This window comes from Choloepus didactylus, chromosome 3 (genome assembly GCF_015220235.1).
Source record: "Choloepus didactylus isolate mChoDid1 chromosome 3, mChoDid1.pri, whole genome shotgun sequence".
NCBI classification, from domain to species: domain Eukaryota; kingdom Metazoa; phylum Chordata; class Mammalia; order Pilosa; family Megalonychidae; genus Choloepus; species Choloepus didactylus.
In genome coordinates, this window is record NC_051309.1 from 49,906,974 (window position 1) to 49,920,345 (window position 13,372).

General features: G+C 34.2%; 1 protein-coding gene across 5 annotated transcripts in view; it reads right to left on the reverse strand.

Annotated features, from left to right (window-relative positions):
* Nucleotides 1-403: 403 nt before the first annotated feature.
* Nucleotides 404-13,372, reverse strand: part of GABRA2 (gamma-aminobutyric acid type A receptor subunit alpha2) — a 159,909-nt gene continuing 146,940 nt past the window's right edge. For 4 of the 5 annotated variants that reach the window (XM_037829719.1, XM_037829721.1, XM_037829722.1 and 1 more), the window contains one exon: nt 404-3,767. In XM_037829719.1, the coding sequence (XP_037685647.1) occupies nt 3,471-3,767 (297 nt within the window). In that variant the 3' untranslated portion in view covers nt 404-3,470. Of the gene's footprint in view, nt 3,768-8,316; nt 8,497-13,372 lie in introns of all 5 variants that reach the window. The other variant, XM_037829723.1, reaches the window with a different exon arrangement.

Sequence of the window (13,372 nt, forward strand, 5' to 3'; positions counted from 1 at the left end):
GATGCTGGAGACCCATGACAATGCAGAATATGACTTGAGCTACTTCCCTTCCCTTCTCATTGGAAAGCTAACAGGCCATGCCAGAGAAGCAGTATCCATTGCCCTTTGGTGCCCCTCTCCAGTCCATGAGAATATCATAGCAGAGTTCATTTCCCTCACCCAGGAATAAAAAAGAGCTAGCTAAACACATATATAATATAGAGAGAGCTACAAAAGAAAAATATAAGAGTGAAGTAATATATCATATGTGATTTTTTTTTTAATTATTATGAACTGTTTAAGAAAAGAACATTTTTGGAAACGAGGCTCATGGGGATCACTTATCCAACCCTGAGATAAATTGGAGATAGAGGGATCCCTGAAAAGAGTGTTCAACATTAAGTCTGGCACTTAAAAAAATCACTGAATGTTTTAAAAAATTTATTAAATGGTTATATTAATTACATTTTTATATTCAAACACATAGGAACATGGATAGCAGAAAAGAGCAAGACAGCTACCGTCTTAGCACATTAAGGATTACATTTTTCATTTAGTCTTTGAATTAAGTCTTTATAAGAATGAGATGTACTTTAGATGTACTAAATTCTGTAGGTGTCATATGAGTGATATTAACATCAACTGCAGGGCATGGCACATAGTAGGTGGTCAAAAAATTTGTTGAATAAGTATTAGTTGAATCAAAGCAGTAGCTATACAATGATGAGATTATGTTTCTCTCTATATATATCTATTTATCTACATTTTGTACATACCATAAGTCTTTATGTCAATGTACAAGCGCATGAAATAGGTACAACATCTATAGGCCAAAAAGACCCACATAGGATATTAAAAATGTGATTCCTAAAATATTGGTCTTATTTTGGTAAATCAATGTCATTTTTGTTTTTTGTTTTTAATTTGTCTATGGATGGGAGAATAATTGTAAGGAACATGGTTCTATAATTTTAAAAACCTTTTCCCATGAAGCATCCTCTAGCAACAGCAAAAGTCCCCTTTGATTTGTCTAAACTTGTTAAAAGAATAAGAAGTGTGCAAAAATATCCCAATGTTAGAGAAATAATAGAAAATCCTGATACATTATTGGAGCATCTGACCTGTCAGGATGTCATTAGGCTGAAATAAGATTTTAACAATTTAAACTACAAATAAGAATATGAATAAAAATAGTGAAAACTTTCTGTTCAATCTGCCATAAGCTCTGATAAAACTGGTGTCTTCAATATATGTGCAGCCCTTGGCCCAAGGTGGAGATGAGTCTTTTCTGTTGTCTTACAGAAACTGTTATTTACAAGTTTATTTACATATATACATATTTATAAATTTATAATTTATTAGTAAGACATTAAGGGGGCAGAGTAGAACTTAAAGGGAAACATTTTTAAAAATTTCTAATAGATGCATATCATAAAAGCATTTTTATTGCTTGTCTTCAAGCATCACATACTTTCTTAGGCTACTGCACACTTTTGTATACAGAAAAGCAATGCTATGTTTCAATTTATAATAAAATAGAATATCTTCTGTTTTAATGGGTGAATAAAGTTCACATTTTAAAACTGTTTAGATAACAAAGAAGGTGTACTTGGGAGGGAATTAAAGAAATATAGTTATTAGCTCATGCAACAATTTTATTTTATTAAGGATTATAGATTGCCCTCTGTAAGAGAATTTTAATGTCAAGGCTGTCTTCATGGAAAATTCTGTTAATAATATGCATTTGTGACCTTAAGATACAATCATGCAAAGCACATAATAGAATTACACTAAAACAAGTAAAACATGTCAAATTAAAAAAATAAAATAAAATTTAAATGAGGCAAAGGAAAAGCAATGTTTGCTTTGATTTTGGCTATTTCTATAAGATATTCCTTTTATTGAGTTTTTTAAACATACCTGTTTATGCACTAGACTCAAATACTATACAAAACCGCAAGAAATGTCACTGTTTGACTACTTACGTTTTTACAAAGACACCATGATAAAGGTGTATCTATTGTTAAAAGTCAACTAATAACTGCTAATGTGTATGTGAATCAAAAAGATTTTAGAGTTGTCAAAAACTTTGAATCTAGGCATGAAACACAATCATTAACTTTTATCAGTATATTCCAGGGCATAAAGAATATTTTTAAAATATTAAAAGAAAAATGAATTTTACCCATTAATAATTACTAGTTATATAAAATTGAAAATTGTGGCTTCTAATTTAGCTACTTATTTTATGTGCATGTGTGTGTGTGTGTAGGTGCATGTGAAATAATCCACAATCTGTCAGTAATGTTTTAAAGTCTCAGTTTAAAAATGTTCAACTCTTACCAAAACCTTTTCTGATATACAAAGCTGTTGTAAATTCGATTCAGCGAAATTGAAAGTTACAATTTACAAAAGCAGATTTACATTAATTCTTATCTGAAAGAGCTGCTTTCAAGACAGAAAAGTGTGCCAATTAACTGCCCTTTCCTTTTAATTAGTGGCTTCTGAGTCCTAATGAAAAGAAGCCTTAAGGCAGAATTTGCAGTAAACAGGAAAGAAGAGAATCATATAAGTGGTCATTTATATTCTGTGACACCTATGAATTCTCATCAGTGGGAGTTTTGGCACAATTTTCTAATCCAATATGAATGTTGCTTCACAGTAGCCAAACTGGATGCTTTTTTCCAGTCTCCAGCACCAAGAAATTTAGCTGATCAATTTCAATGCAACACATACCTGGAGAGATATATAGATATCTTACCCATATATATATTTAAATTTAGTATCCAACAATTAAAATAATTTGCTTGACTTCACTTATTACTTTCAAATAAACTGTGAAGCTACAAATGTTATGACCATGACATTCCAATATTTATTTAATTCCAGGCATAATTAACATCCTGTAAGTGGTGACTCATAATTTTTGAGTTCATCATGCTGTAATATGTACATGGATCTAGATACTATACAGAGTAATTAAAAGCTGATTTTGAATCTCTAGTTTTTCTTCTTATGTGAGCCAAGATTCACATTGTATTAGCACGGATGCTTAACACTCAGGAAGGGAAATTGGTGTTGCAGATATCAGTTCCTGCTACTTAGGAAAACTGATCTTCGCATGAAAATTTTACCTTACATCATAATTAGGCAATAGTAGAAAATATTTCTAGCTAATACCTAAATCAAAAGCATTCTAAATTCCTCCTCGTTTTCACCTGTCTTAGAAAACAGGAAATAAATCAGAACATCTGAAATCCTCTTTAAACAAGTTCCTATCTTTAAAAAGATAATGGCTCTTTTGGCATGGGGTGCTCTCAGCCCACAGTTTCACGAGTTAGCAAATGCGTGTCTCCATTAATTGGTAAGCTGTATCATTATATACATTCTGTACATTTTAGTTCACAAATTACCAGTTATTAGTCAGACTGTACATAGCAAAACCAGCTCTAATGTTGCTATACATCCCAAAACTAACCCTGTGTCTAGATTCAAGGACTGAACCCTAATACTGGTTCCCTGTTTAAATATGTAGCCCAGTAAACTAAATTAAATGTACCAAACAAAACCGGGAAAACTATCCTAGACATTCTGTCAATTTTGCTAACACTGTTGAATGTTTTCTTGGCTTCCGCTGGCTTGTTTTCCGGCTTCTTGCTGGGTTCTGGCGTGGTTGCGCTCTTGGAGATGGTGGAGAGAACTGGGTCCTTTGATAGATTCGGGGCATAATTCGCTACAGCCACCGCATAAGCATTGTTCTGTATCATGACAGAGGCTTTCTCTTTTTTCTATTGAAAAACACAAGAATTAAAGAATGTGGGTTGAGCCTGCTCCATAACATTTTCCAAACTCTAGTTCAAATTCTGAAGAAAAGCGTCTTGATAAACATCACTATCCTTTAGAACGAGGAATTTAGGGAATTAAAAAGGAAGCAAGTTCTAAAACCAATAGGGTAAGGAAACTGTCAGAGGAAAATCAATTGTTTTTTCCTGGAGAACCACTTTTGTTGTTTACATGGAAAAAAATTAAAAAATACACCTTTAATACATAATAGCAATTTTTGACTCCTAAGAGTCACTCAAATATTTATTGAATGAGTGAATGAATAAGTGAAATGTATAAGTATCTTAACAAGAGGAATGATCACCTATAAAATGAATGATCCCAAATTCTGAATAAAATAAATTTAATTTCTTTAACTTGGTAACAGGATTTTCCTCCCTTCATGCCAGAAATTATACAGCAATTGCTTTACCCAGATGATGAAAATAGTATCCACATATGATGGCAGTGTAATAAATGCAGAAAATGTGAAAGGGAAATAAAATACAAATTTGGATTTTTGTCTCCTTCATTCTTAATCTGTTTCTCCTTATAATCTCCGTTAACTTATTACCAACATTAGTCTGGGTCACCATTAGCTCCTACCTGTACCATGCAATAGCTTTTGTGATCTCCTTGCTTGCCCTGACACAACCCAATCATTGGACCCTCTACAACCACAGGAATCTTTTTAAAACATGAATTGGACAACACCAATCCCTTCCTAAATTTCTTATTCAGCATCTCATGGAACTTAGTACAAAATCAACAATTCTTACCATGACCTCTTTCCTTTGCTTATTATATACCAGTGCTCCTGGATTAATTTTAGTTTTCAGAATACCTTCTTGCTTTGCTGCCTTTGGCCATAGCAGTTCCTCAGCCTGGAATGCCTTCAACAGCCGTTTTTCACATGACCAGTTTTATCTCTCACATTTTGGTTTCAGTTTAAATATCATTTCCTCAGAAAGACTTTCCCTAAACACTCTAAAGAATGTAGCTCCCATTCCCCATTTAAGTCTTCCATAGCACACAATTTGTTTCCATTGTGGCATTTTTCAAAATGTGTGAATTTTTTCTTTATTTGTGTTTTACTTTGACATCTCCCTTTCCCATTAAGATCTAAGTTTAGTGAAGACTGCTGCTACTTCCCTCTTGTCAACTTTGCAATCACAGAATGATGGCTAATATTTCAGAGCGCCTAGACTGTGTCAGGCTCCGAGTTAAGTCTGTTTCAAGTGTCACCTCTCACAAACCTCACCACCAGATAGGAGGTAAGTTTCGTTATTAACCCCAAGTCATTATCTCAGAAATGGTGGGTAAAGAATATGGAACTTGACTGGGTGTCCTGCCCATTAAATGGCTGAGAAAGCACCACAAGCTAGATGCATATGACTTGGAACCTCTGCTTTTCAACATCATGCTATGTGACTTTCTGCGTGAGGAAGCTGTTTGAAATGAGGGAGTACTTTTCTCTAAAATATTCCCATTGAGGTTTATATAACTGCGTAAATTTTTCAAAAAGGACTCTAACCCATAAATTATATAATATCAAGTGTTTATATTGTTATTTCAATTAAACCAACACATCATTTAAAATGATACCAAATTGCATATATAGAGAATTGGGGCCTTGAGAAATTTCCTTAACCTCTTCATGCTTCAGCTTCTAGTTTGCAAAAAAGGGAGATAATGGTACCCAAGCCACATAGAACTGTTATGATGATCAGATGAACGAATGCATATTCTAACCACATTAAGAAACATGTAGTCTCTAAGTGGAGAATAGTGGTACTTATAACTTCACTACAAGCTAGACAATAATTACTGACATACAAGGTATATAGATAACATAACATATCTTTGGAGGAAGGAATAAGTATTTAACATCATGTGGAAGACCTCAAGGAAGGTTTCATGGAAATACTGGAATTATAGGGTAGGATTAAGACATGTGGACAACAAAATACAATGTAAATGCTCTTTGTGGCAACAGGTGGCTACAGATAGAGACTCTCTATAAACTCTTAAAAATATCCCTCCTGCCCCCCACATAAATACCCTTTAATTGTACACATACGTACATGTGATACTAAAAAAAAATATTTGACAAATGCTAGATGAAAGGAACTACCAAATCAGAACAGATACTCTGATCAATCAAGTTGAACACTGACTATAAATAACCAGAAGAGCCATACCAATATGTACCAATCAAATATCAGCTCTGGGTATCTGTATGTTGGCATTTTTGTTTCATCCCATCACTGTGGACTCTATAAAAACAATGTTAAAAATAATTCCAATATATGTTTGTAAATTTTGTTGACTTAGCTGCAAAGGACAAAATCCCATCTTATTTTGCCTTCATTGTTCAAAGAATGACTTCAATTTCTATATAAACTTCAGAAGCAGGCTAGGTATCTTTACAGGGTACTTCTGGTTTTGGCTTACAAAACTCCTTGGGAAATTGGAAAATGTACCATTTGCAAGCAAAGTGAAACCGCCATGAGTCTTATCTTCAGTCAAGAACCCAGTGGTTGGCAGCTATAATTTCTCACTAATTGATTGAGTGAAGGGCAGGGCACATCCACAGGGCTACACTTCTCAATTCCTAGCCACTGCACAGCAAAAGTTTTCTGGCTCAGAATCTTACAAAGTCTTATTTTAAAGAATAAAATAATTCTCTTCAGTACACTTGAAAATAATTATCTCAAATCTATAGTAAAGCAAACTATTCCTATCTATTTAAAATTAAAATCATGTATACAGAGAAAAATATTGAATTCATAGTTGATTTATAATTCTAGGATCTTCTAAAGTAAAATACATAGATTAAGTCCCCATAATCCATTGTTTGCTGTTTGTTATAAGACACTGACCTGCTAGGGTTTGAAAGTAACGTTAAAACCAAATTGAGGAGGGATGGGGGTAAAGAAGGCTAACTAGCACTGCTATTTTTGAGTAGACTGAAATGTGTCTTATGGCTTTTACTTTATACACAGGGACTGACATATATATCTCGAGTCAGATTTCTTAACCACTATGCTTCACTAGACTTCTCCACCTACATGCCCCACAGATACTCATCGTAACCTCACTCTCAGCTCAGAATCTGTAACCCTCCTTATTGCCTGACCTGGGAATGGTGGTACCATGACTGAACCAGGCACTGGTAATTTACTCCACATTGGTAGCTAAGTCAGGAGCATTTTACCTCCTGCCATCCGAGGCTAACACTGACTCAGCTTGGAGTCATGTCTATTGAGGCATCACATCCTACTGCTGCATTTTGTACTCCTTTCCATGTGCTTCCACAGCATGCAGGTCCTGGCCTCTATAACAGCAAACACACACACACACACACACACACACGCACGCACACTCACACACACACACACTCACACACATAGACATATATATATAAAAATATATTTTTTCATTTCTCTCTTTTTTCTTCCACTTATAAAATTATAAGTTTCTTATAGATTATGTACTGCAGCACTCCTAGCATAGTTCCTGCACAAAGAAAGCTCAAAAACTATTTGCTGGATGAATAAATGAATGATGTGTACTAGAATGATTACCTTTATCTATATCTATATCTACATCATCTATATCTATATATCTATGAAACATGAAATATAATGTAAGGAAATAAATTTAATAGAATACCATACTTTGTTAGATTAATAAAGCATAATTAAATATTTTTATTCAATTCTATTATGTAATTATTCTGAATATCCTCAATTTCACCATATATTGATGCAGGAAACTGGGAATTAATAAAATAAGCTCAACCAAAAAAAGCAACGTCTGTGGAATTTGTTTTCCTAGTGTTTGCGAATCATATAATTGGGAAATGGGGGTAAATATGGTGTATAAAAATTGATAAATGATGTATATACATTAAGGAACAGAAGAGTATTATGTTGCTATAGAGTTTGTTGTTGAAGTAGAAAGAAAAGTGAACATAACGCAAGCTAATTTAATTTAATTTTCTATTTGTTAAATGTTTATAGGACTCAGAATATTTTGAGTTTGTTGTGTTACTAGGGTCTTCTGATTACTAAAATCACAATGTCTTATACAATGGGGATGAACCAATCTTGACTTTCTTAAAGTAGTAGAGAAAACAGTGTGCTAATAACTTGAGCACATGCTTTATCTAAGATATAGACACCTATTAGTGAAGTGATCTGACATATGAATGAAAATAACAATCACATTGTTTCAGAATTTGAAGGAGCCTCAGAGGTTGTCCCTTACAATAAGGAAATGGGCTCTCATGTCAAACTCTAAATGTAACAGATGTTGAGGCAAAGAAAGAATAAATAAGTATATATGTATAAATAAAATAACAGTTCTCATATGTTGAAAACTTTTGCTTTTTTCCACCACACCTTGTTGCCTTTTTACAGTCATTGTGGGTATTAGAAAGATGCTCCCTGGTCAGATAATGCTACTGTTAACTGTCTGCTAACCATCCTGACTGAGAAAAGTGATACTTACAGAAGATCGTTTGAAGGTTATACAGTCCATCCACTTCTCTAAGTACTCTAAAGTCTTTCCTTGGATTAAATTGGGCCATGAGAAAGCTATATACTTGGACCATATTAGCTTAGCTCCTTGAAGAATTGCCTTCACTGAGTTGTATGTTAATGTAATGCCTTCAGCTTTTATTGAAGGGGACTACAAGAAACATCAATATGAAATTCATTATTGTGTTTATTGGGTACATGTTCACATTACTCGCAGCATTACCCAGCTTTCCCTAACATAAAGTCTCTATTTTTTTTTTTTTAAAGAGAATTCAATGTAAGCAAAAGTTTTTCTCTGAGGAAATTTATGAGCACATTTCTTGATTGACAAAAATAAGTTTTTCCCACCCATGTTTTACTCTGGTTGCTGAGGAGCTCAGAATTTGAAGCACAGCTACTATAGCTACTGACTATAAGTACTATGCAGTACCAAATGGTGGAAATATTTGCAGTCTACTTTCCTTCATCCTGATTTCCTACCACTATTTCTATTTTATTTTATTTCAAACTGCCTGAAATTCTTTTGGAAAAAGGCAAGCGATTTAAAAATGCAAATAAATGATAAAATGTATTTGAAATGTGATGTTTTCTGTGAATTGCATTGAGTGAACCACAAAACACTGGCATGTTCTATGATAGTCTGGACATTATGTTACTATGCTAGTGTTCTATGCTATTTATTATCTATCTTTTCTTTTTTTCAGAAAATATGCTTTCCTTGGCCATTGCAGGATTCCTGACTCAAATTTGGAAATGGAAGCAATCTCAAACAATTAACATTAATTATCTTTTTATTTAATTCAAATAAACTATGTGCCAGATGCTGTGCTAGATAATGGCAGATACAATGATGAATAAGACAAAATATTACCATTTCAGGTATTCTAACCTCATATTAGAAACAGATTTTTTTAATAAAGAAAGCTATAATTTAATGAGATGATGTAAAATAATTTATGCAAGGATTGCGGAAACATAATGGAGGAGCCAATTTGATTAATCTGGAAAGTTCCAAGATTAAGTAAATTCAGGTAAGTCTTGGGGATAAGCAGGAGTTTGTCATTTAGGGAAGAAAGGCTAGGTCTTCCTAGCCTTGTTAAGAGGCAGGGATGTTTTTGAGAAATTATGGCCTGGGATGACGAGAGGAAGAATATGAGAATGGACTTTGGATCTATGTTCAATCCTGGGTGCACCACTTATTAGATATGTGATCCTGGACAAGTAAGTTTATTTAACCAAGCCTATCTTTCCCCATTTCTAAAGTAGGGATATTCCCATACACTTTTCAGGGTTCTTTTAAGGAGTAAATTAGATAGATAACTAATCATAGTAATACTAATGCATAACAGATAATACAAACAATTGTTTATTCATCATGTAAACAAGTATATGAGAAAGTATACTTAGGCTATGTTACTTAGCTCCTTGAACAACTGTCTTCATCAATTTATTAATGAGATTAAGAATTAAATAACCTGATTTGTTTTATAAATTTAAGTCTGGTAGTAATACAAAGGATGGATTGGAGGGAGACAAAATTAGAGCAAGTGCACTACTAAGATAATGGGAGCTAGTGAGGGCATAGTCCAAGGCGTGTATGAAGGAGAATGGATAAGATATGATGACTGCTTAGCTGTTGAGGTGACACTAGGTGTGCCGATTTGAATGTATTGTGCCCCCCAAATGCCATTACCTTTGTAGTCTTGTGGGGCAGAAGTTTTGGTGCTGGTTAGATTTGCTTGGAATGTGCCCCACCCAGCTGTGGGTAATGATTCTGATGAGATGTTCCCATGGAGGCATGGCCCCGCCCATTCAGGGTGGGCCTTGATCAGTGGAGCTATATAAATGAGCTGACTCAAAGAGGGGAACTGAGTGCAGCTGGGAGTGATGTTTTGAAGAGGAGCAAGCTTGCTAGAGAGGAACGTCCTGGGAGAAAGCCATTTTGAGGCCAGAGCTTTGGAGCAGACGCCAGCTGCCTTCCTAGCTAGCAGAGGTTTTCCGGACGCCATTGGCCATCCTCCCGTGAAGGTACCCGATTGCTGAGGTGTTACCTTGGACGCTTTGTGGCCTTAAGACTGTAACTGTGTAGCAAAACAAACCCCCATTTTATAAAAGCCTATCCATCTCTGGTGTTTTGCATTCTGCAGCATTAGCAAACTAGGACACTAGGTTATACCATTAAATGAAGAATAGACTTCCTATCAATTACTGGTGTGGACTAGAGAAAGATATAAAATAAATTTAGGAGGTTTTATTTTTGTTTCTTGTTTTGTTTCTTTTATTTTTATTTCTTTAAACATGTAGGGATTGAGATGTTATGTTCAGGTAGAAATGTCTGAGGAATAGGTTGGATATATGATTCTGGAAGTAAAAAGAAAGGTCTGGGTTGTAGACTTTGATCTGGTAATTAGTTCATAATTTCATGCAAAATTTACTGAACAACTAATGTGTGCAAAATATTGTGCAAAAGGGAAAGGGATAAATGATTTATGAAAATAACATGATCTTTGTTATCATAATGAAGGAGTTGAATATCTGATTACAAACTCTGATAAGGTCTGTAATGCAAAAGCACAGGGGACTAAGTGCTTACCATGGAAGTCTAATCAGTGATGATAGGGGGAAATCAGACATTTCCTGAGGAGTTGATACTTGAGCTGAGAATGAGGGGAGAACTGTCTTGTTGGGGAGTGGAAGTGGGTGGGGAGTATGCTTAGTGCTGCAGATAATCCTGCAAACATCATCAGTAAAATCCTTAAAACGAGAAACATGCAATGAATAGTAAAAACAAAACCAGCATTAAAAAAAAAAAATTGAAATGAATGTCTTTGGGGATAAACATGAGCAGATGCTAGGGAGGCTAGATTCACTCTGAACTTGGGAAGAAAATCTCAAAGCATAGAATGAATAGTGACAGCTGCCAGGATGTGAGGAAAGGAAGTTGATATTCTTAGGTCTGCTTTAAAGAGGTAAAAGAAGAGAAAATGTTGTTGACCATGGAATTGAAATGGAGTTCTGGAGCATAACAGTGAAAATGTTCAATGGGGGTCCTTTAAGAAAAATAGAAAATTATTATCTGACCTGAAAATATGAAAGTTATTGGTGCCCTTCAGTTATAGGAGAGTAAATGGAAAAGAAATCATATTACACTGGGTTGAGAACTAAATTTCAGGTGAGATGATAGCATTATAGGCCGTGCTATCAAAGAGCATAAATGGAGAGAAATAGGGCAGAATGTGAGATTGGGGAAGACGGTGACATACAAACTGGAGAATTTTGGTTTTGTTTTTATGCTAAATGTTAGTCTTCCTCATAAGCTGAAAGGAAGGAGGCAGTTGAAAGAAGACGAGTTTGAAGACATAAGAGCAAAAATAATAACTGATGGATCAAGACTGATAATGGAAAAAGAAGGAAAAGGATCAAGAGCTGGAGTGGGGGAATTGATCTTGCACAAGATGAGCAGAGTATGAGGGAGGTTCCAGAAGGACTTGAGGATTCATATAAAGAGATGCATTTGTATATGGCAAGGCATAAAAATTTGAGTTAGATGATTTGACCGAACACTACACTTTTAGAGTGAAAAGTTGAGTTGCTCAATTTCACAACTCTGGCAACTGAGGATAAAAGTAGTGTTAAGTCTTGCCCAAGATCAGTCACAAAGCTAGGTAGAAAATGAATGAAGAAAAAAACGAAAAGGCAAAAGCCTTGTCAACTATCTTCTAATATGGACTCAAAAGTAACTTGAATATATTAATGAGAAGATTTTTTTTTTATTTGCAGAAGCTAATCTTAAAGGTCATCAGAGTACAATCTAGATGTACAGTGTATGTTAAATACATATTTTTTTTAAACATATAATCTTGGTATGTATCTCTGAGTGATTATTCTTATGAGACAAATTAATACTTGCTAGTTTAGAAACATCTAAGAACTCTTCAAATCTTTGGATTGACAGAGAATTAACTGCATCTACTCATGTTCCTTAACTTTGAAATCAGAGGAAATCCACCACACCCTACTCTGAAAGGAGACCAATAAGCTCTGTGGATAAGAACTCTGTACTTCAACAAAATAATTGTTTACCACTTAAAAACTAAATCTTGGGAAAATGAAAGCAGAAGTAGACTGCACTGAAATAGCTTTTAGGCAGATAGGTTAGTTTGGGACTTTTCTTGATTTCTTGTAGTTCTTATGACCTAGTTATTTCCAGGGTTGGTACATTCGAATTCATGAAATTGAATTCAGGACCTATTGATAAAGCCACCATATAAAGTTTTAAAAACTTTTAAATGAAGGTAAAGAAGTCCTCTTATTTGTATTCCATTGACAGATTTAGTATCATTTATTCAACAAATATTTACAAGGTGCCTACTAAGTGCCAGGCACACTAGCTATGCAGCAGTGAATGAGAACAGCTTGAAGTTCTCATTTTTTTTTTGCCTAAACTTAACCAAAGGAACTGAAATAACAGAAACAATGTTAGTTGTTATCCTGCAAATTAGGTTGGAGCATCAGTGATTTTGACAAAGATTTATCTTGGCTATGTATGGTTTGACACATTGGTAGATATAAATCAAGTATTTATCAGTATTAGGCTATTAATTTTAGAATGTGTCATCAATTTGCTTTCTCCATTTTCCAAGTTCAAGGGTTAAAGAAGGCATATTATTTGATATATCATATCATGATGCCAATTCAATTGGCACATCACAAAAAAAATAACATAACAGTAAATTTCAGTACACTGTAACAGTAAATTTGGGGCTTTTTTTTTAACCACAAAAGAATTGTGATTTAACTTTATGTGGTATTTTTATAAAAGACCAACTAGCATTTTATCTTCAAAAAATGTAAGTATAAAAGTACAAACATAACTGATACAGCTAAAAAGAAGTAATTGCATAAACAGCAATGAAAAAGCAAAACACTGCATGGGAAACAAAAACATAAATCAACAATAAAATGTAATGGGAATGGTGAAATAGTCTAGAAGTTAAACACAAAATTGATCAGATTCCCTTAAATGT